This window comes from Nelusetta ayraudi, unplaced genomic scaffold (genome assembly GCF_046127955.1).
Source record: "Nelusetta ayraudi isolate G7.1 ecotype Tasmania unplaced genomic scaffold, CSIRO-AGI_Nayr_v1 ptg000011l, whole genome shotgun sequence".
Taxonomy (NCBI): Eukaryota; Metazoa; Chordata; class Actinopteri; order Tetraodontiformes; family Monacanthidae; genus Nelusetta; species Nelusetta ayraudi.
Window position 1 is genome coordinate 8,627,501 of NW_027466061.1, and position 24,835 is coordinate 8,652,335.

Genomic DNA, 24,835 nt, shown 5'->3' on the forward strand with positions numbered 1-24,835 from the left:
TTTTCTTTTCTAAAGCAGCCAATTTTAGATACAGTTTTTGTCGGGTTCATAGTCGTGTGTGGGATGAAACAAGACACAAGGCGCAACAGAAATTTGGACTCGAGTTACTTTGAGACTGGTAATTATTCTAAGTTTAAACTCACCATTTAAATGTCAGGGACATTAGTCACCAGGAGCGTCCCTGGTTGAAAGGAGATGAGCCGCCAGCGAGTGATTACCGAAATGAGACGAACAGTGACGGAGATGGGGGATTTCAAACATCCCCAACCTTTGCAAGTACACTCAGCCAATCACCTTCTGTTTGTGTGTGTGTGTTTGTGCAGAAGTACAGGTACCAGGATGAGGAAACGCCCCCCTTGGAGCACAGTCCAGCACATCTGGCTCCAGGGAAAAGTGCCGAGATGCTTCATATGAGTGACAAGAACCTCGCAGCCATGGAGGCCATACATGGCTACACGCCACACACACACATCTCTCCTGTCAAGGTGGGACACACACACACACACACACACACACACACACAAATGTTGCAAATAATACTTCGTCACCGTGTCAGAGTAAACACTAATTTGCATGGAAAGTGAATAATCCTCCGCCATCGGGCCACAATTATATTTTTAACACATTCATACATATTCAGTGTGACATTATTTGGATATTTAGACAAACTGCAAGGCAATCTGCAGTCTGGTTTAGAAGCCTAGCGCGTGAGATTTAGTTGCATCTGCTTATAAAAGAGCTTATAAAAAGCTTCTCTAATGTCACACTCGTGTTTCATTTATTTGGGTTATCACATCTTCGATGACGATCAGGATGACATCGCGAAACCTGAGTAGAGCCATGCTCTTCACACTGCAGAAACAGCCTACATGCAAGCAATGGTGTATATACTAGTCCTAATACTAGTACCGCACCTGCTGCTTATGTAAATTAAAATGCTTTTTATTAACAAGCGACAACACAATCATTTCTTTTTATTTATTATTTATTTATTATATATATTCATTATATATGTATATATGTACATACATATATTTATTTTTTATTAGTTCTCAATACTCTTTTTTTTACCCAGGGCCTTTTAATGTCAAAATTTCTAATTCTGCAGCATGCAGTAGTTTACCTTGCTCCATCATCACCGTCAGCCTGTTCTGATTTGACACACACACCATTCACTGCAAACTCAGGACATTATAAGCCCGTTCTCAAAAGGCTGAGTATAATCTCATTCGTTTTGAATACTTTGATGGGAATGTAATGTAATTATGAGTAAAATATATTTCATGGTGCCTTTAAGTGTCATATCGGCTTTATGTGCGTGCAGCCGTGCATATCGGGCCATTTGATACCACAGCTTAACGGCATAAACACTCCAGTGTGGGCAGTCAGTGCGGTGATTAACCACCAGAACATTTCAAGATGTCTTCCAACATCAATGAGCAGATCAGGAAAAGATGAGCAGATGATAATGTGTGGCAGACGTGACGACTACGGAGAATATTTGTTTTGCGAAGCGATAATTATAGCCGATACTCCAACTGGCATATTAAATGACCGCACACAAGCAAATAATATTAGCAAAGAAATTCCAGTGATTCCTCTGCTGATCCAGTGTGAGCACCCGCTGAGAGTCGACTGCCCTTTAGATGAACAACTTATCTTTACACCAGAGTGGTGATCCAAAAACAAAATAAAAAAAATAAAAACTCCCCCTGAACTGCATCGTGCTCATTTTGGAACGAGTCTCGCGGACGTGAAATTAAATGGGGAGGAAACAATCCACCGTCGGGGCCCCCGCGCTGTCTACAACTAATGGTCACACGGTAAGAAGATCAGGCCGTCAGTAGTCACAGGAGTGTCATGTTGCCTTGAGTGCACTGACAAATGTAGACATCGCTGCTAATGCGAACAGGTGTAAATTGATAATCCATCTTTATTTACTTAAGCATGGCTGTGCAGGTGGTGCTGCAGTGAGGCGGCCTGGTGTAGCACCAGCAGAGAACCTTGCTTCTCTCTGTTTGACTCTTGCACAGATTACACGTCCTTTCTGTGTCATACTGTTTGTGTGACATGTTAACCATTCAACCAGTTTATTTTATGTCACCGCCTCTACTATGGGAGCCAAAGTGTGCACTAGTTAACTAGTAAAAGAAAAAGGCAGAAGTCGTTAGCTAGTGTGGGTTTTGGCTCTCACTAGTTACACTCACTAGTACAGAAAAGCAATGGAGCACTACTTAACTTTGACTTAAAAAGTTAACACCTTAACATGTCTGCACTCAAATGGTCAACTAGTAACAGCGGAACACGCCTAGACCAGCCAAGCGTGTTGTGTTGAAGGCATGGTGACCAAAAACTCTTTCATCATAATGTAGTTTAAAAAAAAACTACATTATTGTGTTCCTTTATTAGCCTCTGTGATTATGACTGTCTGTATTCAGCTGCTGTGAGACGGAGACGACAAGCTGTTGGCTCCTCACTCAGCGGAGAAGCGAAGTCCCAGCGGAGAACACATGTCTGTTAAAAAGCAGGATGAAAACGCTGAGTTCACTCTGAACGTAAAGCCATCGGTTCAATCATAAGCCTGCGTGGGACACAAGCAGCCCAGTGATATCTGTATTCATAAGCAGCCAACAAAACAGGGATTTACAAGACTGTGTCATAATTTGATTTTGTTGTAGTGTGGTGGTCCGCCGCTGAGCGACAGCGGCCGACAGACAGGAAGTGCACCGCTCATTAGGCATGTTGCGTGTGCACCTGTTTTAGATTATCCGATCTAATCTTCCCCAACACCCACACTGCTTTTTCTTCCTTCTTTTTTTTTGGTTATTTCAAATAGTTCCATCAATTTAAAACCAAGGCATTTTTCCCCCGTATATAATTTGATGGCCTGTCTCTCATTTGTCTTTGTGATTATCAGCGGACCTCTAATGGATGAACAATAGATGCTACGCAGGGGAACCACTGGCATGTGTAAAGAGAAATGCCATGTTTAATTGCCTCGATTGTAAATGACGGCTAATGGCCTTTCCTGAACACATGCACTGTCACCTTAATGTGATTTAGGTTGTGGGCTGATCTGTGTGCACTGTGCTCGCACTCACTGGGAGATAAGCGACACTGGGTGACATAAGCCTGCCCCCTACAAATTTATCATACTGCATCCGCCCACTAGGGGGGGATGGTTTGTGCCGCTTCTAAATCACCCCAAGTGTGTGTCAAAACTTTCAGGAGAATGAACGTGAATGAGTTTTTGTATTTTCATTTGAACAGCCACCAAGAAGAGAGTTTTAAAATGGTATTGAAAGCATAAAACATAATGCTCCCCCCCCAACACACACACACCCACCACCCAAAAGATGTGCTATCCTTCCCTGACCTTCTCTCTGCTATGATTAATTCCCTTTGTCCCTGTGGATTTTGTCATCCGGCAGCACTAGCTGAGAGATCAGTAATTATTCACAGATGATGGCCGCACAATTTACGATGGTAATAGCGAGGCAGCCTGGCTCTTTTCCCTCAAGTCTATCATTATGAGGTAATTTAGGTCTGTTTAAAAGGGGAACCTTTTTTTTTTTTTAAAGCACTGTGTGCCCTACAGTGTTACAGATCCATTACGCGACTCATTCAGTCATCTCCCAGAGGCCTTTGCCATCAGGAATTCCAACGTATCAGGAATTGTGAGTGCCTGCATAGCCGCGAGTAAACAATCAGGGAGGTTTGATTCCATTAATATTTACACTGTGCTTATGAGCATTGAGAGCAATCCATTTCCAATTACTGTTATTACACTGGGCAAGCTTATCAGAGCAGAGGTCAGAGGTTTTCGGACGCATACTCTGAAGTGCATCTTCCTGCAGCCGGTCACCAACCCACAGCAGGTGAACACACCTTTTGATCTACCTGCTGCTGCTGCCGGTGATGATTCGCAAAACCCACAGTGCTAATATAGACATCAGGTTTAGCAGATGTGAACGGTTTGTGCCTTTGCTGCGTCAGATCGCATCTGCCCTCGCAATATCAAACACAGCCTTCCAACCAAGCAGAGAGGAAGAGAAACAGCAGGGCTCATAGCAGACCACGTACTGAGGGGACTGCACCTGCAGAGGATTTTATTAGCAGGTGAATCAAACAAATAGAAGAAATCCAAATCGCCTGGTAATAATAGACCAACTCTGGAGACGCTAAACATTTCACTCTGTGGGTGGTAAACAGTCCTGATTTCATAAATACTGCCCGCTTTTCCCCCGCTGAATGTTTGCATAAAACCTCATTTAAATGTGGGCAAACCACACCACAAGAGAGAGGCACTCTGTGGCAGTAGCAGCAGTGGCGGCGGCAGCACTTGTTGCGTGGGCTTTGGGAATCAGACAGATGATCCAATATCTCGTTTGTCACCCTTAAAATGAGAATTAACTTCCTTGATTCTAATCTGCCAAAATGACTTTTACATTAAAAAAAAAAATTTCGATTAAGTTTGGTGGGTTTTGAGTCCCCAAAAGCATTAAATTTATTCAAGCTCTTAAAAATATTACCTGTACCACCTTGTCCTTTATTATCTGCCCATTCGACGGGTAATGAAGTTTTGACTTGTGGTAAATCACGACAACAGCCACCTCACGCTGTTTTAAGCAAGCAACCTGCGCTGTCAAAAAGTGTGGGCTGTCTGTTTTTCTTTCATTTTTTTTCTGCCACAAAATCTGTGCTTGTAGGAGGTAAACACTTCCGTCAAGGACACTCTGACTAAATGGTCTCGATGTTTTTTTCAATTCCTCTCCTGCGTCTCGAGGCTCTTCCTTCATTCATAAAGCTTCAGATGCAAGACTGAAATGACTCCCCCCGCCGAACGCCTCTGACTGAGTTCTGGAGGAGTGAATTGCCTAAAACTCGCTTGGCTGAAAAAAAAAAAACATATAAAAACATATCAATCATGCTGCTTTTCTGGATTTACGCTCCAGGTTAAAAATGTACACGTTTCAAAAGCTCCCGAGATGAAGCCCAAACCCTCCTTACTGAGACTTTGGAGACTTCCTCCAAACTCTAAGTTAAAGTTTGTGGTCTAAATCAAATAGTTTAGACATTTACAGTGCAAATGTTGTTATTTTAGAGTTATAGCTGCTGCCACTGAAGAACATTGAACTCCTTCTTCAGCAGTAAAGTAATGTTTTTTTTCTTTCCCTCATTATTCCCAAAAAGAGAAAGTTGATGTTGTTCAGTGTTTTGAGAGACAGATTTAGTTTGGTTTCAAAGAGAAAATGGACTGCTGCAATAAACATGTAACTTTAGCTCCATGTGAAGGACAATGAGGCAGAGGCTCTTTCTGAGCAGAACACCGCTACATCACACGCTTGACCATGATTGGCGTGTTCTTGACCCGCCCACCCAACCGTCCTATAAACTGATGCAGGGTCGCGATGCCTGTGGACGACATCATGATGGCAGCTCACCAACACATATGGGAATCAAGTCCAGTGTTGCCAGTCCGTCGGCCAACACATGGACTTCCCTGGCGCAGCCTAGCGTGGGGAATGATGGCTTAACGTGAGATGAGGCAGGTTCATAATGTTGAACTTCAGAACTCCGACTGGTTCAAACCGTAGAAAGCTCTGGGCTTTGATCTCATGTCTGCTGTGTGCAACTTTAGAATTGTTTACTTTCCTCACTCTCCCTCCCTCCCCACTCATGCTTGTTTCCACTGTGGGCAGCATGGGACTAGTAAAACTAATTGACCTTAATTGACCACAATTAAATGTCCATCGGGCTGATTTAAATGAAAAAGTGCCAGTGTTCACTCAGATGGTCTAATGTTCTGCTGCCGAGGGTGAACAGGAAGGGAAGTTTATATATTTTGGGGGAGAGGAGTATCTGTAAATATCAGGATCAGCATGAAGCCAGCAGCCAGGTGCAGCCGGATCAGCAAACACAGCTGGGCCAACAACCTTTAGTGACGCCGCTCGGCAGCAGCCATGCAAAGACCAGAGTGTCCCTGCACGGAAATGCACACGGGTTGCGATGTTTTGGAGCAGCTGTGTTGAAGCTGAAGTCTGCTGCCGGACGGCAGACTTGAACGTTCTCATGTGATTTGTGAGTGTTTGAGTCTTTTGATCGGTTCATCAGTGTGCCAAAGGTCTAAAGCAGGAAGTTTGTGTCGAGTCTTTTCTGTGGCCGAGGAATTAATACAAATGTTCTCTCCTGATTCGAGAGGTCTGAATCACAAAAGCATGAAATACATTACGAGCCCTTTCGACATCGCACTCCGCCCAGTCACCCTCTGGCATGACCTCCTCAGTTACCGTCTCCCTACCTTCTGTTGTTTCTGCAGCCTGTGTTGATGTCTACGGGACACACTCCAATGTACACCTCGGCCGTTTCCACACTGGTAAGATCACACGGCGTCGCCGCCCCGTCACCCCCCCGAAACCTGTCGGCACCTTCAGCCGCCTTCAGCCGCCGTCATCGCCGTCATCTGCTGCCCCTTCACCACCTTGTATCTGTGTTTGAGTGATATCTGTGTGCCCGTGATCATTTCCATCTCGATATCTCAGATTGACGTGAACTGTTTATACTTGTTGGATTTTTTTTTTCATCAAATTTCACAAAGGCTGTTCACACCGAGCAACCTTTTAGCTTGAGGGTTCGACCAGGACACAGTGGGACCTCTAGGTGGCAGTGTTCAGCTGTGCAGACTGATGCCCATAACCTTGGAAACAAGGCTGCCAGACTGATGAGACCTGATGACAGGGGAGGCGGTGCTCACTGGTCCTATGAAGAAGTTGCAAAACTCTAAATGATGATTTTGAAGCAGAAAAAAAAAATAGATTTGGCCCCAAGTTGTTTCATCTGCTTTAACGGCTTAACATATAGGACGTGCTGAACCCTTTCGGGCTAAATCAGTGCTTGTGTATGTAGGAGTGCATCCTTGTGAGCATGCATGCATTAAGCCTTCTTCCCTGGCCGGGGGAAGATGTGCACTCGGTGTACTGCAGTATTAACTACCACTGTCTTTGCAGCAGCCGCTTGGTTGTCATTGATGGTGTCGTCAGGTTGTGGCTTTTATTGCTGTAATAGTGTGGGCTTTGCCAGAACCTCCCTGGGCCCCGAGTGATTTATGGCCAGCACTGTACTCTGGAAGCACTGCAATGGTCTGGCAAAGTGAGACGTCTTTGGGTTTGTGTGCATAATTTAGTGGTGGGGTGGTGCAGCGGTGAATGAATCCATACAGAGAAGCGGGACGAAGATATATGTCTGCTAACATTTACGAACCTCCCCCACCCTGGCAATCTATTCAAGCGTGACCCCTCCAGTCGGCGTCAGCGACGGTTTCTTTGTCCCGTCGGCAAGTGGGATATTAAAGTTTAAAAAACACTGAGGCTAAGCTAATGAGCATAAAGTCTTAAAGATTCAGTGCTTCCGAAGGGATGTTCCCCATCTCTTTGCAGGGAGCCTCTGAGGCATCTCAGCAGCCTCTTATTCAAGGCTTGGATAAATTCTGCATTCAAGCCTTCTCGCATAAAAGAAGGCTTCCCCTGTGTGCACGCGACAATGAGCAAACTGTGAAAATATCAGTTTCCTCAAGAATCATCATTATGTGGAACTTTGGACTCAGTCTCAAAGCTTAAGAAAACTGTTTCGTGCATTTACGGTCCGCTTTTGTCTTGAAGTCCCATATTGATGAAGGAAAAGTCCATGGATCTGCAGAAAACAGCCTATTTAGCCCTCTGTTTCCAGCCTCCTGTGGAAATGCTAGGTGTTAGCTTCCTGCTAAAAGTGACGCATTGCTGGACCTTCCACGTGTCTGAATGGGATAAAAACGAGGCAGCATTGAGGGCAAGCAGGGAAAGATGCCAAGCAGGGAGAGGTATAAGCGGGGCATGGGTGCCCTTTGTGACATCACCCCTTCAAATGCTCGAAGTAAAGGGACTACTTTCCTTCGGCTAGAGGTCTGTTTATTGTTAGAAGGGCAATAGAAGTGAGGCTGCCTGATGTGGGGCCTGGAACTGATGGAATCCAAAACGTTTGCTGTTTATCCGTCACCTTTACGAGCGGGGAGGCCGAGTGCTTTCTGCGGACCCCCCCCCACCCAGTTTATGTTACACCCTGTCTGGCCTAATGGAAAAAGATGCCTGTCACTTTGTTTCTTTACCCCCCGCCATAACTAGCCCTCCACGTGTTTGACAATAAAGAATATTTTTAATGTAAGGATTGAATTACTGCCCCGTGTTGCCCCGGCTCTCTGCTACCAAAAGCACCCCCCACCCCCACCATCCATCCCACCCGCCCCACCCTCCACCCCCACTCTTGTGCGGCTCTGGATTCTGTCTTCATTCTCTCCGTCCGTCTGTCCTCCCCCTTTACTTTTCTTTAATAAATGTTTAAATATGTCCCTGCAGTCCCGGTGTAATTACAGTGTTGTAGCAGCTCGCGTCCTCTGGGAAGGAGAAGAGAGAGGGAGGGGGAAGGAGGAAGGAGGAGGGGGAGTAATGGGGAGGGTGGTGGGGCGGGACGTGACGAGATGTGCATGCAAAAAAAAAGAGGAGGGGTGCGGCAGGGGGAGGGGAGGGGCTGTTTGTGCTGAATGGCAGAGTAAAAGACGGATGGAGGGGGCCTCGCAATTGGAAGGGTGAGAAAATTAGATAGGCAGATGGAGGGTTTTTCTTTTTTGTTTTGTTTTTTTTATTCAGCAAAAATGAGAACATCCGCTCGTCCTTCAACTCGTCCCAGCATCAATCTGAGCACGTGCCGCCCGCCTCTCAGCGAGCGGGAGACGTAAGCTGCTGTTAGAGAATAAGAAAAAGCACATTGGACTTGGAGGAATTGATGTGACTTCCCACAGTCTTCATCTTTCATTTCATCACTTATTCAAGGGCTGGGAAAGCAGGTTTCCTTTCTGAAACCATCCTCTTAAAAAGGGGGCTTGGGCAGAACTGTGGTGCAAGTTGTTGGTAATTATGACACGATGAGGAGCATGTCTGCCTGGTCACAGTGAATCTGTCGCACGGGCATTTGTTGGATGAATTGTTTCAAATATTTAATATTTGCAAGAACAACATCAAACTGTAAAAAAAAAATAAAACCTTTGCCAATGGAAAAAAAAAAAAAGAAACGGGCCTGGAGGATGTTGAGCTCCAGTTTGTCGCACCTCCTCATCCTGTTGCTGTAATAAGATGCTCCTGTCCTGATTAGGAGAAGCTTCCCTGGCAAGTTGTGCCGGTTTGAGCCGCTTGTCCCTTCAAGTTCAGCCAAACCATCACTGCTCCCGCCGCTGCGCTGCCACCTCCACCGCCCCCCCGCATCAGCACAGAGAGACAGCTAAGTAATTGCCATCAAACTTTCCAGCTCGCTCCTCTTTCCCCGAGCGCCCGGGGAAGGGAGGGGTCGGCCGCTGCAGCAGTGGTAGAAGATATGAAGTGCCTCCTCACCGAGCAGCAGACCTCGAGCGGGGAGGCAGCGGCACTGCGGTCCTGCCGCCTCGGATGATGAAGACTGGAGGAATCTAATCGCAACGGTTGCCTTCTTTTACTCCGGATTGCTCATTAGGGAGCACCGGACGTCACCGCCGCCGCCTCAGACGGTAACGAGCATCACCAGCATAGATTTTAAACTAGAGCCACGTTCGGGAAGATTGAGGCTCTTCGAGAGGCTGAACTGTTTCTCTGCTTCAGGATTTTGAAATTTATTGAGCGTTGCGTCATCTGCCGTTTGCCGTTTCCTCGTGTTTGGACCGAGTGGAGGAGATGCGACTCAATTTAGCGTCCGGGCGACCCGAGCACTGAGCTTTGCGGTGCTCCGTTACAGCTAATGGCTGTCTTTGCCACAGTGCCTTCCTGGGATTGCTGAGAGCAGACTCCCACTTGTGGACGCACACTTCATGAGCGTGTGCATCACTGTGGGAGGTGAGACAGGAGGGCTTGGACTCTGCCCTGCTGCCACAAGCCAGCATTTGGATTTGGTCCCCAACGCCAAGGCAACATGTTCATGTCTGTGTGGTACGCCAAAAAGATAGGCGCCCGCCTCCTCGATAATGTGCGGAAAACCAAGAAGCATCGGCATTATAAGATGGTAGGCACTTTTCATCCCTATTTATTTATTCATTCATTCATTCATTTATTTATTTCAGTTTTACTTCAGTATTGTGTTTGTTTGCTCTTGCGTGCTTTAAATAAGTTGCTTGGACACTAATTCAGTCCAATAACACAAATAAACGCTTTTGTGGTTTAACATACAGAAAAGAATGCAGCCACATTTGCAGTTGTCTATTAGTGTAGTAAAAATTGTATGCTCCTGCTATACTGTATCACAGTGCAGTACACTCTATTTGACAGATAGTGTCGTCCCAAAGTGCCCGCAGCTGTTTTGCACTTACCAGAATTACCACGTTCTTCTTCTTCTTCTTCTTCTTCTTCTTCTTCTTCTTCTTCTTCTTCTTCTTCTTCTCTTACCACCTTTACACCTTGAAAAGAGCTATACAGACGAGGTTGACCATTTTCACAATTTTTGCTGCTTTCTTTTACCCCCGCAAATGAGTGTGGTTAGCTAGCAAAGGGTTACGAAGGTTAGTTAGCACGCTGATATTACAAGAAGATTACAGGCCAAACAAAACATCACTAACATTGGTTAACATCCCACCCCACCCCCCACACGCACACACAGGTAACTTACACCTGTGCCATGCGGTGACAGCAGCAGGTCTTTATCATTCCCTGCCGCCACGTTGGAAGTGTCCAGCTTCGTGACGTAGCCTCTGCTACGTTAGACGAGCGAATGACATGTGCGAATAGAAACACAGCATTTTTTTGCAGTTGCCAATGTGAACGCCCTTTGTACTTCAGGGCAATCAAAGTATTAGGTGTTTCGATATAGATGTTTATGGTTTGGAGTCATATATTTATATACCAGGAAGTAAATTGGATAATCTTTGTGCTGCTCTCATTTTCACTCAACAACATTGGCACTCTATCTTTTCTGTCCTTTGATCATTTAATTGCACTTATTTTAAGCAATGTGCCATGGAGTCTATAAGAGCGCTGCGCACAATGTCACATTCAAATTTACCCCGTTCGCATCGTGCACAACAGACACCCACACAAGTGCATTTAGGCAGCGGTGTTGTTTCCAGAGCCGGTGTGTGTTCACACTTATAGCAAAGGGTCAGCAAAATGTTTTCACTCCACCTTTTTTTTCCTCACCTCTAACAGGTTTCCAAAACCTGGACAGCCCCACCTTTGGTGACCTCGTACCGATTTATAGGACAAGATTGCTTTTTTTTTCCCGCCAGCAGAGGTCATTTTAATGCTTATCGACTGGACGGCTTTAACCGGTTAAGGGCTTTTCGGCTGCTTCAAGGTGCACAGGACACGCAGCTTCTAAGCCTCTGTAATGCATTCACTGGTTCGCATCCAGTGAACACGTGACCGGCGTGGAGGTGCTCCTCCCAACGGTCAGCCCTGACGGCCCTGGCGGAGGCGGAGGCAGCAGCGCTACTGGGGTTATCCAACCTCCTTCAACTTAAAAGTGTCCATCAGACTGAGAGCTGCAGGCGTGCACTGAATGGCCCATGAGCCGGTATGTATGCGGACTCACGTGCAGGAGGCGGTCTCGGGATTCACATAACGAGTCGGACGCGTGCACATGTGCTGACAGGGCCCGAAGGACGTCAGTGTCAAAGCCAAACATTGATTATTAATGGATGAGAAACACGTTGGTTTTCATTCGTTGCTATTTTTCAGACCTTTTAATCCTGATTCATACATATGCTGTTGTTTTTTTTAAGATTTTGTAATAATAGCATGTTTTAAAAAATTATTTTTTTACTAAGAATCGTCTTACCCGGAAACACATACCTTAAGTTTGATTTGTTGGAGGAGATTGATGGATGGCGCCGCCTTCCAGCACTGAAGTGGCTGAGGGCAGGTTTCCTTGGGTTGGTGGTGCAAAAATATGGGCTTGCGAGAGCAGCCAACACAATAAATCTACACGGCCCTGGCATCCACTCGCTCGACAGGCCAGAGGAGGGCGAGAGAGCGGGAGAGAGAGAGGGAGAGAGGAGCCCTGTCAAGATTCCTGCAGGGGAAGTTCCTGCGCCGAGCTTCTCTGCAGGCTCCAGTCTCCAGATAAGGATGAATTTGACGTAATGTTCAGCAGCGCAGCGCCGGCCGCCTGGTGCTGCTCCGCACACGCCGCAAGCGAACCTTGAAAACTGTAAAATAAAGGTTGCGCCGTTTATTTCGTTATCAGTATGGAAGAGGCGTTGTGTGCGACGCGGCCCTTGACGCGTCAGTGAAGGGAAATGACACAACCGATGTGCAATGTAACCAACAGCCATGGTGCGTGCGACCATCCGCAGCTCTTGAAGGCAACAGACGACAGCGAATGGCTGATTTTTTACGTTGCCTGCTGGTTTCTAAGCACCGAGGGATCCGAGGGGGGTCTCCCTCCCTCGTGCCAGTCAGCGCCGCTCAGCTGCAGGGGAAAAAATAAACACAGCTCTGACGAGAGGTCGGCCTGCCTGCACTCTCACTACGGAGCGGTGCGAGCTTCAGTCACCCAGCTGGTGAGAGGAAATCCTCAGAAGAAGAAGAAGAAGAAGAGTGAGGGGCTGAGGCTGGATGATGCAGAAAGGGACTCAAGAGATGCGCAACAAGGAATTGTGGGTTATTTCTGTCACGCCAGACGCACCAACAGGGGGCGATGATCCGCAGTGTCGAGACGTCGCTCCTTCCATTGACTCTTCGTCTACTTCCTTTCCCCTCCTCCTTCTCCTCCTCCTCTCTCTGTCACTTCTCTCGGTCACTGTACCTGATCATTTGTCTCACGTCATGAGGCTGGACTGTGTGCCGTTCTGCACACGTGAATATTTTCATCCATTTTGATTTGTATTTCTTGTTATCTCTTGTCTGTTTTTGTGAGGACCCCAGGAAGATGAGGACCCCAGGAAGAACGTTACCAAACAATGCCTGTCAATGCTTTTTAAACAAATCCTCCTGCAGCCATGTGTTCTCTCAAAGGTCGCTCGGAAGGTCACGGCTCCCGAGCCGCTATGGGGTTTGACTGGTTTGATGCAGGGACTCCAGTGGCCGAGATGGCCGTCGGTTTGTGGCTCCCTGCTGCTGCTGCTGCTGCTGCTGCTGCTCACCTCTGACTCTAACGTGTCTCCTTCTCTCTGTGCCTGCAGGGAAACACTCCTCCAGTGGTGGTGAACACCGACACGCTCGACGGCTCCCCATACGTAAGGATTAACTTTAATCTTCCCGTTCGCTTGTTGTGGCACTCGCCTCTAAACCGCACTGGGTGGCTGCCGCTGCCGCTGCCGCCGCCACTGCTGTGTTTTATCAGCGGCTCCATTCGTTGTTTTTTCCAGCCGAGCAGGTGCGGCCCATTGTTTCAATCTGAGTGATAGCGCTAATTAACTTGCCTCCGCCTAATTAAAATGACGTTTCGCTGCTTTGATACGGCAGCGGGGGCGAAAACAGCTCGAAAGCGACTCGACGGTTACCTTACCGACGCGTCTGGGATCAGACGGGAGGTTTGGGACGCAGCGCTGCCGGCGGTAGAAGCCAATCCTCTCACGCACTAAAGCCTCCGCCGCCGTTCTTCTGTGAGCCACTGCAGGGCCCAGAGAAGTTGTTTTCTAGGTCAGTGCCAAAACTGCGGCGGAAGTTCCTTAAATTTGCTCCCCTCCTCCCTCGGGACCGACTTAATTGCAGCGGTGAAGCCGAGGTGTGGCTGAGCAGCTGAAAGTGAAGGGGAAGAGGAGGGAGGGGGAGAGGGGGAGTCGATGCTATTAAGCTGACGCCACGCCGCTCTGCACACGCAGCGGTTCCAAATAATTGGAACATTAATAAATATCGATCGATCGGGCGACTCTCCGTCGCACTTGAAGCTCGAGGCAGCTTTGCCTTAAAGACGATCGTTAGATTTGCTTGATTTTCATTCCTTCGGCCTTCAGTGTGTAATGTGCAATTGTCTCTTAATGACGAACGTCCGTTCCCCGACAGGTCAACGGCACAGAGGGGGAGATCGAATACGAGGAGATCACACTGGAAAGAGTGAGTGCAATGATGATGAAGCTCTTTGTTTGCCTTGGCCTTGTTTACTCCCCTCTGGTCGGACTGCAGGCGGGTGGGCGGCCTTCACTCTCCAGCTCCTCTTTTTCTTTTTTTCTCTCCCTCCCGCCCGTTTGCTGCAGGGAAACTCAGGCCTCGGCTTCAGCATAGCGGGAGGAACCGACAACCCCCACGTGGGCGACGACCCTAGCATCTTCATCACCAAAATCATACCTGGAGGAGCCGCCGCCCAGGATGGACGGCTGAGGTGAGAAACTTTGTGCTGCGTCCAGCTTCCTGTTTGCACTCTGCGTGAATTATGGATAACATAATTGTATGGATAACGACTGTGTTGATCATATTCCTGATCGTGAAGATTTGGTTCCGAGCGCACAGTGATTAGTGCTGTGGGAGGAATGTGCACGTCTGGTGTCAAATCTGCTCTCACAGGAGCAGAAGCAGCTGAACTGCAGCTAAACTCGCTCTGCTCTCAGGATGCTGGATGCAAAGAGTGAAGGCTGCGGCGACAGCTGATCTCCAGCGCAGCTCTGGGTGGAGGCCTCCTCCCGCCAGCGGAGCGTCGCTCCTCGTGTCGCAGCCTCTCACTGTCTTTCTCCTTTCCTCAGCGTGAACGACTGCATCTTGTTCGTCAACGATGTGGACGTGAGGGAGGTGACGCACAGTCAAGCTGTGGAGGCTCTCAAAGAGGCAGGTGCTATCGTCCGCCTCTATGTGCTGCGTAGAAAACCGGCCGCCGAAAAAGTCACCGAAATCAAACTCATCAAAGGGCCCAAAGGTGAGTGCGGGAAGGATGAATGTAAAGCGTCAAAGTTCTTTTTTCTTATTGTTTTATTCTCACGTGGCAGCGTTTAACACTCCTATTGTTCCCGAGCAAACTGCGCCCTCTGGATTTGGCTAATCTGCTCCTTGTTAACTCGTACCTCGTCTCCCAGGATTAGGGTTCAGCATTGCCGGAGGTGTTGGAAACCAGCACATACCGGGGGACAACAGCATCTACGTCACCAAGATCATCGAGGGCGGGGCGGCTCACAAAGACGGCCGTCTGCAGATCGGGGACAAGATCTTAGCGGTTGGTGGACGATTCCACAGCAATATATTGCATTTCTTCGCCTGAACACGTGATGTACAGTGACAATAAAGCCAAATGTAATCTAATCTAATCTAATAGCCTCTGGCGTGCAGAGATTCACACCTATACGAACATCACAGAAAACCTGGCGCTCACGGACTCACCCGTCTGCCAGCAGAGCAAACAGGACATGGTCGTTCTCGGAGCCTGTAATTACCTCCATTAATACATCCACAGACAAGTTGGAACTTCAGGCGCTGCTCTGAGTTTTCTGCAGCGTCGCTGCCATCTGCTGGAGAGCAGAGGGAGTTGTAACGCGGCAGCAAGTGGCGAGCTCGACTCCCAGCAAACTCAAAATGGTGCCTGAGTGGCTTCTGATTACCGCATGTTACCATGTCCATTAATCTGCATTTCCAAATGTGCATGTTGTCACAACCCAGAGGAGGGTCCGACTGTAATGAGAATTGAGTGCAATAGCCCTTCAAGGCATCAGTGAAAATGATGATTCTTTCTTCTGACCCACTGTTTACTTTTATAGTCACAGTTCTGCTTAATGTTCACATGTTTTCACTTGTCTGGCACTAAAATGAAGCCAATCAGTTTTCAGCATCAACAACAAAAGAGCTCTAGATGGTTGAGCGACATATTAACCCGTCTGTTTATTTTCAAAACAACACACGGGTCGCGGCTGGTTCTGTGGGTTTGTCTCAACATGAACTGAAGCTCAGTAAGCAGATACAAGTGAGGAGTTACATTTTTCTCAGCCGACAGCAGAAATCTGTAGAGGGATTTTCTCTCAGCTCAAATTTGATTCACAGACTAAGAGAAGCATCTGAAATATCAATATCATCTCAACTGCCATGTGAAATGAGCCAGAACTCTGAGCTAAATCAAATCCATTTAGCTACAAGCCGACATTTACATTTGTGTTACGCTCTACCCTTAAGGCAATTATCCACCAATCACATTTACTTAAATTTCATTACTGTTAAACTCAGTGAAAGCCCCTCAGGTGTCGACTGACTGCGGTGCACCATGAACATAATAAAAGTGCAGGGATGAGGGAGTCATGTGTAGTCAATCTCTTCAGTTTAGTGCTTGATAGGTTGCTGCCGTCCGTTCTGACGGTCTTTCTTTTGTGTGTGTTTGGTTGCTGCGACCCTTCAGGTGAACAGCGTGTGTCTGGAGGATGTGATGCACGAGGACGCAGTGGGGGCTCTGAAGAACACAGCTGAGGTGGTGTACCTCAGGGTGGCCAAGCCCAACAACCTGTTCCTGACCAACTCCTACAACCCGCCGGACCTCACCAGCAGTAAGGGGCCACTCGCTGTAAACACACAGTTAAACATCATGCTGGTTCTGGCGAGAAAATAATCTTTTAAAAAAAATCACATTTCCTGCAATCATTTACAGCTACATTTCTTGACCGTTTTACTTTGCTCAGATTTTTCCATGAATTAAAATGTCTCTTATTAAGGTCAAGCTAAAATCACACGTGTATTTTTTTAATTCCCTGTCCTGCTGGTAGATTTTCGTCAACTTTGCACACTGGACTTTATTCCATCTGGGCTGTTCATGGAGCAACAACACTATCTTTCACTTTTCCATACAGGCCCTTATATATCTTCCCTCTGTTTCCTTTGCATCTATTTTTGCAGCATATTCTCACATGGACACTGAACTCAGCCACCCCAACTACCTTGGCTCGGATTACCCGCAAGCCCTCACCCCCACCTCGCCCAGCCGATTTTCCCCCGTCCTGCACGGCATGATGGGAGACGACGACATCTCCAGGTGAGCGGCGATCCGTCACAGCGGCCACGCCGCAGGTTTTAGTCCTGTGTCGCGAGTCAACATTGGTTTGTGGTGATCTTCTTTTTTTTAATCATAGCCACAGTGTCCTCTTTTCCAGGGACCCTCGCAGAGTTTTGATCCACCGAGGCTCCACGGGCCTGGGATTCAACATCGTGGGAGGGGAGGACGGGGAGGGGATCTTCATCTCTTTCATCCTGGCGGGGGGGCCGGCCGACCTCAGTGGAGAGCTGCACAAGGGTGATCAGATCCTCAGTGTAAAGACTCTTTTTATTCTTCCAAAAAATCACACTAATGCATTCTCCTGCGGCGTCACACGTAAAGTTAATGGTAAAATTGTGTGTGTTTGTATGTTTCAGGTGAACGGTGTGGACCTGCGGATGGCCACGCACGAACAGGCCGCGGCGGCGCTGAAGAACGCCGGCCAGACTGTGACCATCATCGCTCAGTACCGGCCCGACGGTAACTAACATGGAAAAGAGCGCCTGTGCCAGTTGTTGACTGGATGCTTCGGAAAGCTTAAGGGTTCTTTATCGTCCCTGCGTTTCAGAGTACAGCCGCTTCGAAGCCAAGATCCACGACCTGAGAGAGCAGCTGATGAACAGCAGCATGGGCTCCGGCACCACGACGCTAAGGAGCAACTCGAAGAGAGGCTTCTACATCAGGTCTCCTGCACCTCCTACAATCTCCTACCGGCTGGATGAGCTCAACTCATGCTAAAAGATTCACATCAAGCCACAGTCTGAACATGATTGTTGAAAGTGTGATACAATGACGCCAGACGGGAATAAATCATTCAGCTGTGATTTTAATAGTGTTGTCGATCTGTTGGCTTCCAAACACACACGATCCTGAGAGCCTCTCAGCTGATAACTAAGCTGTGTCCTCTGGCGCCCAGGAGCACGCTTGTGACCCACAGCGGCCTCTGGTGGTTAAAAGCAAACAGTGCAGCAATGGTTGTTCAGGGGGTTGAAGCCTTCTCTGGATTTTTCTTTAAATGTGGAAAGTTAAGGCCTGCATCGAAGGAGATTCCGGTCTAAAATGCTTCTTCAATTGCTGACGTATTTAGACGTAACAAAGGAATTTGATCCTAACTTTTAAATTTAGAAGAAATTGAGAAATCAGTAATGGTACTTTTCACTATGTGCACAGAATATATTGTCAGTTTTTTTTTTGTTTTTTTTTTAACTGTATACCATGTCTAGATGGTAGTTATATCTTGACAAATACAGTAGAAAAAGTAAAACACAGTGTGACACAGACTGTGAAGTTTTCAGGTAAATTGTTTTTGTTCAGCACTTTGTTCTCTTAATTGTGACCATTCTGAACGGTTCCATCAGGGCTCTTTTCGACTACGACAAGACTGCGGACTGCGGCTTCCTCAGCCAGGCGCTGGGCTTCAAGTTCGGGGACGTGCTACACGTGCTGGACTGCGGGGACGAGGAGTGGTGGCAGGCCCGTAAGGTCAGCCCGCCGAACGAGGCTGAGGAGGTCGGCTTCATCCCCAGCAAGCACAGGTCAGACAAACTGTGAGTTCACGCACTTCACCTCAAACCTCTCTTGAATGTCTGAGCTATTTGAGGGAGCATCACTGCCTCACGGTCACTCTCCAGACTCGTCTTTGTTTCATTACTATAACTGCTTTCATTTTCCTTCATCTCTGCAGGGTGGAACGAAAAGAATGGTCTCGTGGCAACACCAAAGAGAGGGTGAGTAAAATTCCCCGCTGCGCTGTTTGCCTTCTCTCTCGCTGCTTAACCAATGTGTAAACCTCTGCTGTCATCTCCCCTGTAGGACCACGGCCGAGACAGCTTGAGCACTCAAGGTAATTACAGCAGCAACGTGAACCCTGTTTGCCGCCACGTGCAGCCAAATCAGCTTGCACGGCTTTTGTGGGCAGTGAAACGAGGCCCGCTGATACGTCCTCCGACGATGCCGCTGTGATTTGTTAGCAGTGCATTGATAGAAATGATGACGGAGGAGGAAACCAGTCGCAGCCGTGGCGTGTTTCCCCAGTAATTGCTGCTGCGGAGCCGTCGATTTGACACCACCGCTGTCATCGCCGTGGCCGCTCGCCCGTCGTAATTCATGTTTTCTCTCAGACCGCCGTTCACAGCGAACCTCAAATCCAAAAGAGTCACATGTTGACAGATCTGATACATTAGCTGTGGCATTTGAGAAAGCACGCCTTATTCGGTACAAACAGGGAGCGGCAACACAAACCTAAATGTCATTTAGCTCCGAGCGGTGAAATATGACGGAATGCTCCTTTGTTCTGTCGCCAGGGAGAGACAAAGGCTCGCACAGCTACGAGACAGTCACCCAGGTGGAAGGTAAGGCGAAAAAAAAAAAAAATATATATATATATATATACCTTGTGTGTGTTCATTCTCCTCATTCTGCCTCTCTCTCTCTCTCTTTCTCTCTCTCTCTCTCTCTCACTCTCTCTCACTCTCTCTCTCTCTCTCTCTCTCTCTTTCTCTCTCTCTCTCTCACTCTCTCTCACTCTCTCTCTCTCTCTCTCTCTCTCTTTCTTTCTTCCCTCTCAAGTTCATTACGCGAGGCCCATCATCATCCTGGGCCCTGTGAAGGACAGGATAAACGATGACCTGCTGTCTGAGTTCCCTGATAAGTTTGGATCTTGCGTCCCACGTGAGTAATTCTTGCAGACGAATCTTCCCAAGTTTTGACACAAAGTCGCTGCTGCCACCTGCTGTCACGTTAGGGTCGTGTCTCGCACATGAACATACGCTCCTCAGAGTGGACATTTTTCACAATTAAAGAGGACGCGGAGTCAAAGCAATGGGCGGCGTCTTTTCATTTCAGATTTATTTTTAAATAATATTATATTCTTGCGTTTGTTTTCAATTTGTCTGGCAGACACCACACGGCCCAAGAGGGAGTATGAGGTCGACGGGCGGGACTATCACTTTGTGTCGTCTCGGGAACAGATGGAGAAGGACATCCAGAGCCATCGGTTCATCGAGGCGGGCCAGTACAACAGCCACCTGTACGGCACCAGTGTCCAGAGTGTGCGCGAGGTGGCTGAGCAGGTGTGTCACAATGTTTACTGCCTGAGAGGCGGCATTTCCGAATGTGGAGAACGTTCTGCCTGTTTTTAGAATTCTGGTCAGAAACTGCTGATGTATGGACTCATGTCAATCGATTGTCAAATTACAATTAAAACATATTTTTTGTGTTGAAAGTGTCCAGTGTGCCTGCAGCGTAGCTACACACTGTGACCATGTAGATTCTTATATTGCACCTTAATCAAGAGATGCCTAGGAATTATAACTTTTTTGTTTATTTCTCCAAGTCACTAATTTTTTCCTGGTACTGAAGGAATAGCTTGACTTGACATCTCGGAAATCAATAATGCATTCCAGAAAAGTGGAAAATGAGCGCTGGTCTAATGGCCTGATGACTAATTAACAGGCATTTTAGCAAAAGATGTGACTAAAATAGCAGCTTGCATTTATGCGCGGCTGTTACTTTTTATGGCTTGCATGTGTTCCTGAGCAGCAGGGGAAACACTGCATCCTGGATGTATCAGCCAACGCCGTGCGGAGGCTACAGGCGGCCCAGCTACACCCCATCGCCATCTTCGTGCGGCCCAAGTCACTGGAGAATGTCCTGTGCGTACCGCCGGCTGACTGACACACACCTTGTGTGAGCGCCTCGTTGCAAATGGGTGGCGCGCTGATGTGGATTGTGTGTGTGTGTGTGTGTGTGTGTGTGTGTGTGTGTGTGTGTGTGTGTGTGTGTGTGTGTGTGTGTGTGGCCGACAGAGAGATCAACACTCGCCTGACCGAGGAGCAGGCCAGGAAAGGAATGGACCGAGCCCTCAAACTAGAGCAGGACTTCCTGGAGTGTTTCTCAGGTGGGGCTGAGTGGCTGCGAGCAGGTGGCTCCAGAGTCACTCTGCAAACCTTTTGCTCTCTCGTCTCTGAGTTCCGTCATGGAAAAGTCAAAGTTCATCTGCGGTGTGGGTGTAAAACCCAGAGCACATCCACATTTCGGTCTGCTGTAGAAAGACGGTGGCCAAAAATATCATCTAAGTGCTCATCATCAATCAACAACACACAGTTTATATCTTTATTAGTATTTTTATTGGCTTTCTAGAACAGGGGTCACCAACGTGGTGGCCGTGGGCACTGGGTCGCCCCCAAGGACCACATGAGTAGCCCGCAGGCCTGTTCGAAAAATGGCACATCTCGTTTCAATTTTATCCAACCTTGTTGTTGATAATTATGGAGAACTCATTAGTTTGATCAGTGTCTTCACATTGATGTGTATCATTAATAATAATATATAGCTCATAGAGTTGCAAACTGGGAGCCCTTCATATGACTCAGAACCCAAGAAGCAGCTCTTAGTGCCGAAAAGGTTGGTGACTCCTGTTCTAGAACTATTCTATATTTGTTTTATGCCAATTAACTTCTGTAAACACTCACACACCTAGGGTCAATTCAGAGTTCCCAGTTCACCTCACATGCATGTTTTTGGACTGTGGGAGGAAGCCGGAGAACCCGGACAGAACCCACACTGACACATGGAGAACATGCAAACTCCTAAATGAGACCAGTTCAGCCTTTTTTTTTATTTTTTATTCTATAATCTTGCTGGACGCCATGAGCAGATTCCACAGATGATAGATTTCCCACCTTTCACACCAGGGAAAGGAAACAGCCTCTGACAGACAGGAGGCTTCTCTCTGGCAGAGGAGAATTTACTAGATGAGAAACAACGACGGCCCTCTGGGAGGCATCTCAACATTTAGGAGTCACACTTCGAGGCAGAGTTCCCCAATAACAGCGATAATGATGCCTGCCGTAGAATTTATGGCAAATTTGAAAATAGCTGTTTTCCCGTGACATTTTAGAAATGGCTGTGACCGCACACAAAGGGGATATTTTGAGCGTTATTGCGCCATGCATCAGCATTACCTGTTGATAATCCCTCTCTCTCCGCTTGCTCTTGCCCCGCTGCAGCCGTGGTGGAGGGGGACAGCTTCGAAGAGGTCTATCACAAAGTAAAGACAGTGATCGAGGAGCAATCAGGGCCTTACATCTGGATCCCCACCCGGGAGAGGCTGTGACGCCGCTGCAGCGCCCAGCAGGATCCGCCCACTTCCTCACGACCCGCCCGCCCGCCCGCAAACCCACGCCGCCATCCACGCCCCCTTCCACAGCCGAGTCAGCCTCGCCTCGCCTCGCCTGCCAGTCGGTCTGTCTGTCCTCCAGCCAAATCATCGCTTTGGCAATCACTGAGAACAGCAGCAAGAGAGACGGGAGCGCACTGAGACAAATGACGGGAAGTGACGCGAGCTTAGCAGAGAACAATACCAAAAAGAGAGTGAGAGAGGGATAGAGAGAGAGACCGATGCAGATGAGACCAGATCGATGAATGACAATGAGAGAAACAACAGGCAGGATTCCACCTGATGGGGCTGAGTATTGGGACCGTATTCACTCTCTAACGTTTCAGTGCATCCTGGCCGCAGGTTGGACAGCTCCGAGTTCAGCTGTGAGCCCATCGCAGCTTATCTATAGCGCTGTCGTAAACAACTTTGTTCGCAATTTGTTTTTTGGGTTTTTTTTTTTTCTCTTCCCGAGCCGCCTGTCGTTGTCTGTTGTTTAGATGCGGCGTGCAGTTTCTCGACAGGCGGAGAGCGGACAGGATTCGGCCGTGACAGATGCGACCCGACAAGGTTTTCAGAAGCATGCAGGCGTTGAACAGCGTCCTCTAAGGTTCTCGCTGCGGTCCGGATGGTCCGAGAGCAGAGGGGGGTGAGGGGGGCGACCCCGAGCTCTCACCCTCATCCTCTCCCTGTCACCCCGCCCATCACCCCCACGACCCTACTGTCCGAGACCAAGGTGCTTACAATGACCCGGGCCCGCCCACTCTCTTCACATCACCTGCCGGCTCTGTGCAGCCGTCCTCCTGTCGGCTCTGCCATGTTTCTCGACGGGGGAGGAGGTGAAGTCCAGAACGGTGATGAGCCGGGCCCACTACCCACCCAGTCCCTCCATGTCCGGCAAGAGCCTCTTTTTCTTGCGTATCTTTACTTGATCTCAAGCTTGAAACTCATCAGTAACACCTCAGTGACCGGGACTTACATTTGCCTAACTAGTGTACGTTGAATATCTGATATTTAATATCATGTCAATATGATACGTCATCACATGATATCAAATATAATGACGATGGTGATGATGATGGTGATGATTATGGATGAAGCCCATACGTTGAATTTGTGCATGCATCTTTTAGAGACACTGGTGGCCGAATTGATGGAGAATTATGATTTAATGAATAAATAAATAAGGAAGGAGAGGGGGGAGGGGTGGGGCTGCTTGCCTCCTTATTCTAGAGAATTTTTATTTTTGGCATGTCACGCGAAGGAAGACGGAAGACAAAGGGACGAGTCGTGGTCGTGTGGAGAGACCAGCCCTGGTTTAGCCTCAGCTCTCCCACGCGCACACACTCACACATGCACGTACACACACACTCACACACTAGACACACAGAGTTGTAAGCTCAGCTGTAACCCAGCACACACCTCTGTTGGGCTGGGGGGGGGGGGGAGGGGCAGGGCTAGGAGAGACTGGCTGTTCTGACCCGCTGGCCAGCACCCAGGATGAATGTTATCTCTCCAGGCACAATCAGCCGAGCTGTTAGCTTCACCCATCTCCCCCTTCCTTCCCCCACGCCACTCCTCCCCAACATGCCCTCAGCAGCCGCAGACGTGGACACTGTTTCCAGTGGCCACCGTTTTCCAGAAAAAAAAAACTCATACAAAAAAACAAAGCAAAAAAAACAAATAATCAAAGGACAACACTAAAAAAAAAAAGCCATGACGTGTGTGTCTGTGCGAGTGTGCCTTGTGCGCATGTGTGTTCACTTGTGGAAACTTGTGTGTGGGAGGACTAGGTCTTCATCTATTCTCTCTTCCACTTTTTCTCTGCTTCCTCCCTCTCATGTCGACACAAATTAAAGCGAAATCATGTTTAGCAGATAAATGGCCTATATATATAAATAAATATAAATATGAATATATATATATATATATCTTTTGTATGACAATTTCTAAGGGACTAAGTCTGTAAAATAACCTACATCTTTAAACTGTATTCCATAATTTGTTGTTTTTGTTTGTTTGTTTTGCTGTTTTTTTTTGTTTACTTATCAAGTTCACTCACGCGCCCACGTTGTTATCGTAAAGGGTAGCGAGGCGTCGCCGAGATGAGCGAGCCGTTTTCAGGATGACGAAAAAGCAAACCTCACGGCAGAGTTTAGACGGACTTCTTGACGTGTGTGTGTGTGTGTGTGTGTGTGTGTGTGTGTGTGTGTGTGTGTGTGTGTGTGTGTGTGTGTGCTCGCGCGAGCGTGTGCGTCCACGTGTTTATGCCGCTTGTGTGAAGTATGACACTCACTGTGGCCTGTGGTGTGTATTACTATACATAAATGAGGTAGTGTGAGAGTGTGAGACACATACACGAAGATATAGTGCAATACTGCTAACGATGTTATGCAATGAAGATGGTTTGATTTGAGATTAAAAACAAGAATATATATATATGATAAATTAAAAAAAAAAAAGAAGATGTTTATGCGTTTGCACTTGACAGACTTTCGCGCCACAGGTTCTCAGCAGGAAGGAAGCGAACGAACTGTGTTTCCCTGAGCATGTCTTTGTATTTGCTTCTAATTTGTACTGAATCATAAGAGCGCAGATGGAAGTATTGGCGGAAGTGGCCATTCATCCGTATCTACTGTTTGTTCACTTTGGCTCCAAGTTCGCGAGCAAGTGTTAAGTTCCGGATTTATTTATTTATTTATTTATTTATTTATTTGTTTATTTATTTATTTGTTTGTTTATTCATTCATTCAT

At 47.6% G+C, this 24,835-nt stretch overlaps 1 protein-coding gene and 1 long non-coding RNA gene across 9 annotated transcripts in view; one reads left to right on the plus strand and one right to left on the minus strand.

The window, feature by feature from the left end:
* The window catches only part of LOC142884703 (disks large homolog 4-like), a 56,397-nt gene extending 31,851 nt beyond the window's left edge, over positions 1 to 24,546 (plus strand). For 3 of the 8 annotated variants that reach the window (XM_076020541.1, XM_076020540.1, XM_076020536.1), the window contains exons 2-22: positions 324 to 485; positions 6,320 to 6,376; positions 13,169 to 13,222; positions 13,992 to 14,042; positions 14,183 to 14,307; positions 14,666 to 14,835; positions 14,993 to 15,129; positions 16,297 to 16,441; positions 16,788 to 16,923; positions 17,027 to 17,198; positions 17,301 to 17,403; positions 17,492 to 17,606; positions 18,282 to 18,470; positions 18,608 to 18,650; positions 18,736 to 18,766; positions 19,227 to 19,274; positions 19,492 to 19,593; positions 19,822 to 19,994; positions 20,464 to 20,576; positions 20,730 to 20,821; positions 21,933 to 24,546. In XM_076020541.1, the coding sequence (XP_075876656.1) occupies positions 324 to 485; positions 6,320 to 6,376; positions 13,169 to 13,222; positions 13,992 to 14,042; positions 14,183 to 14,307; positions 14,666 to 14,835; positions 14,993 to 15,129; positions 16,297 to 16,441; positions 16,788 to 16,923; positions 17,027 to 17,198; positions 17,301 to 17,403; positions 17,492 to 17,606; positions 18,282 to 18,470; positions 18,608 to 18,650; positions 18,736 to 18,766; positions 19,227 to 19,274; positions 19,492 to 19,593; positions 19,822 to 19,994; positions 20,464 to 20,576; positions 20,730 to 20,821; positions 21,933 to 22,039 (2,325 nt within the window). In that variant the 3' untranslated portion in view covers positions 22,040 to 24,546. Of the gene's footprint in view, positions 119 to 323; positions 486 to 6,319; positions 6,377 to 13,168; positions 13,223 to 13,991; positions 14,043 to 14,182; positions 14,308 to 14,665; positions 14,836 to 14,992; positions 15,130 to 16,296; positions 16,442 to 16,787; positions 16,924 to 17,026; positions 17,199 to 17,300; positions 17,404 to 17,491; positions 17,607 to 18,281; positions 18,471 to 18,607; positions 18,651 to 18,735; positions 18,767 to 19,226; positions 19,275 to 19,491; positions 19,594 to 19,821; positions 19,995 to 20,463; positions 20,678 to 20,729; positions 20,822 to 21,932 lie in introns of those variants that run through there. The other 5 variants (XM_076020544.1, XM_076020538.1, XM_076020539.1 and 2 more) reach the window with 5 other exon arrangements.
* On the minus strand, positions 18,205 to 22,073 carry LOC142884705 (uncharacterized). Its single transcript, XR_012926197.1, has 2 exons — positions 21,888 to 22,073; positions 18,205 to 21,655 (listed from the first exon to the last, which is right to left on the minus strand). It is a non-coding gene; the product is annotated as an uncharacterized LOC142884705 (long non-coding RNA).
* Positions 24,547 to 24,835: the final 289 nt, after the last annotated feature.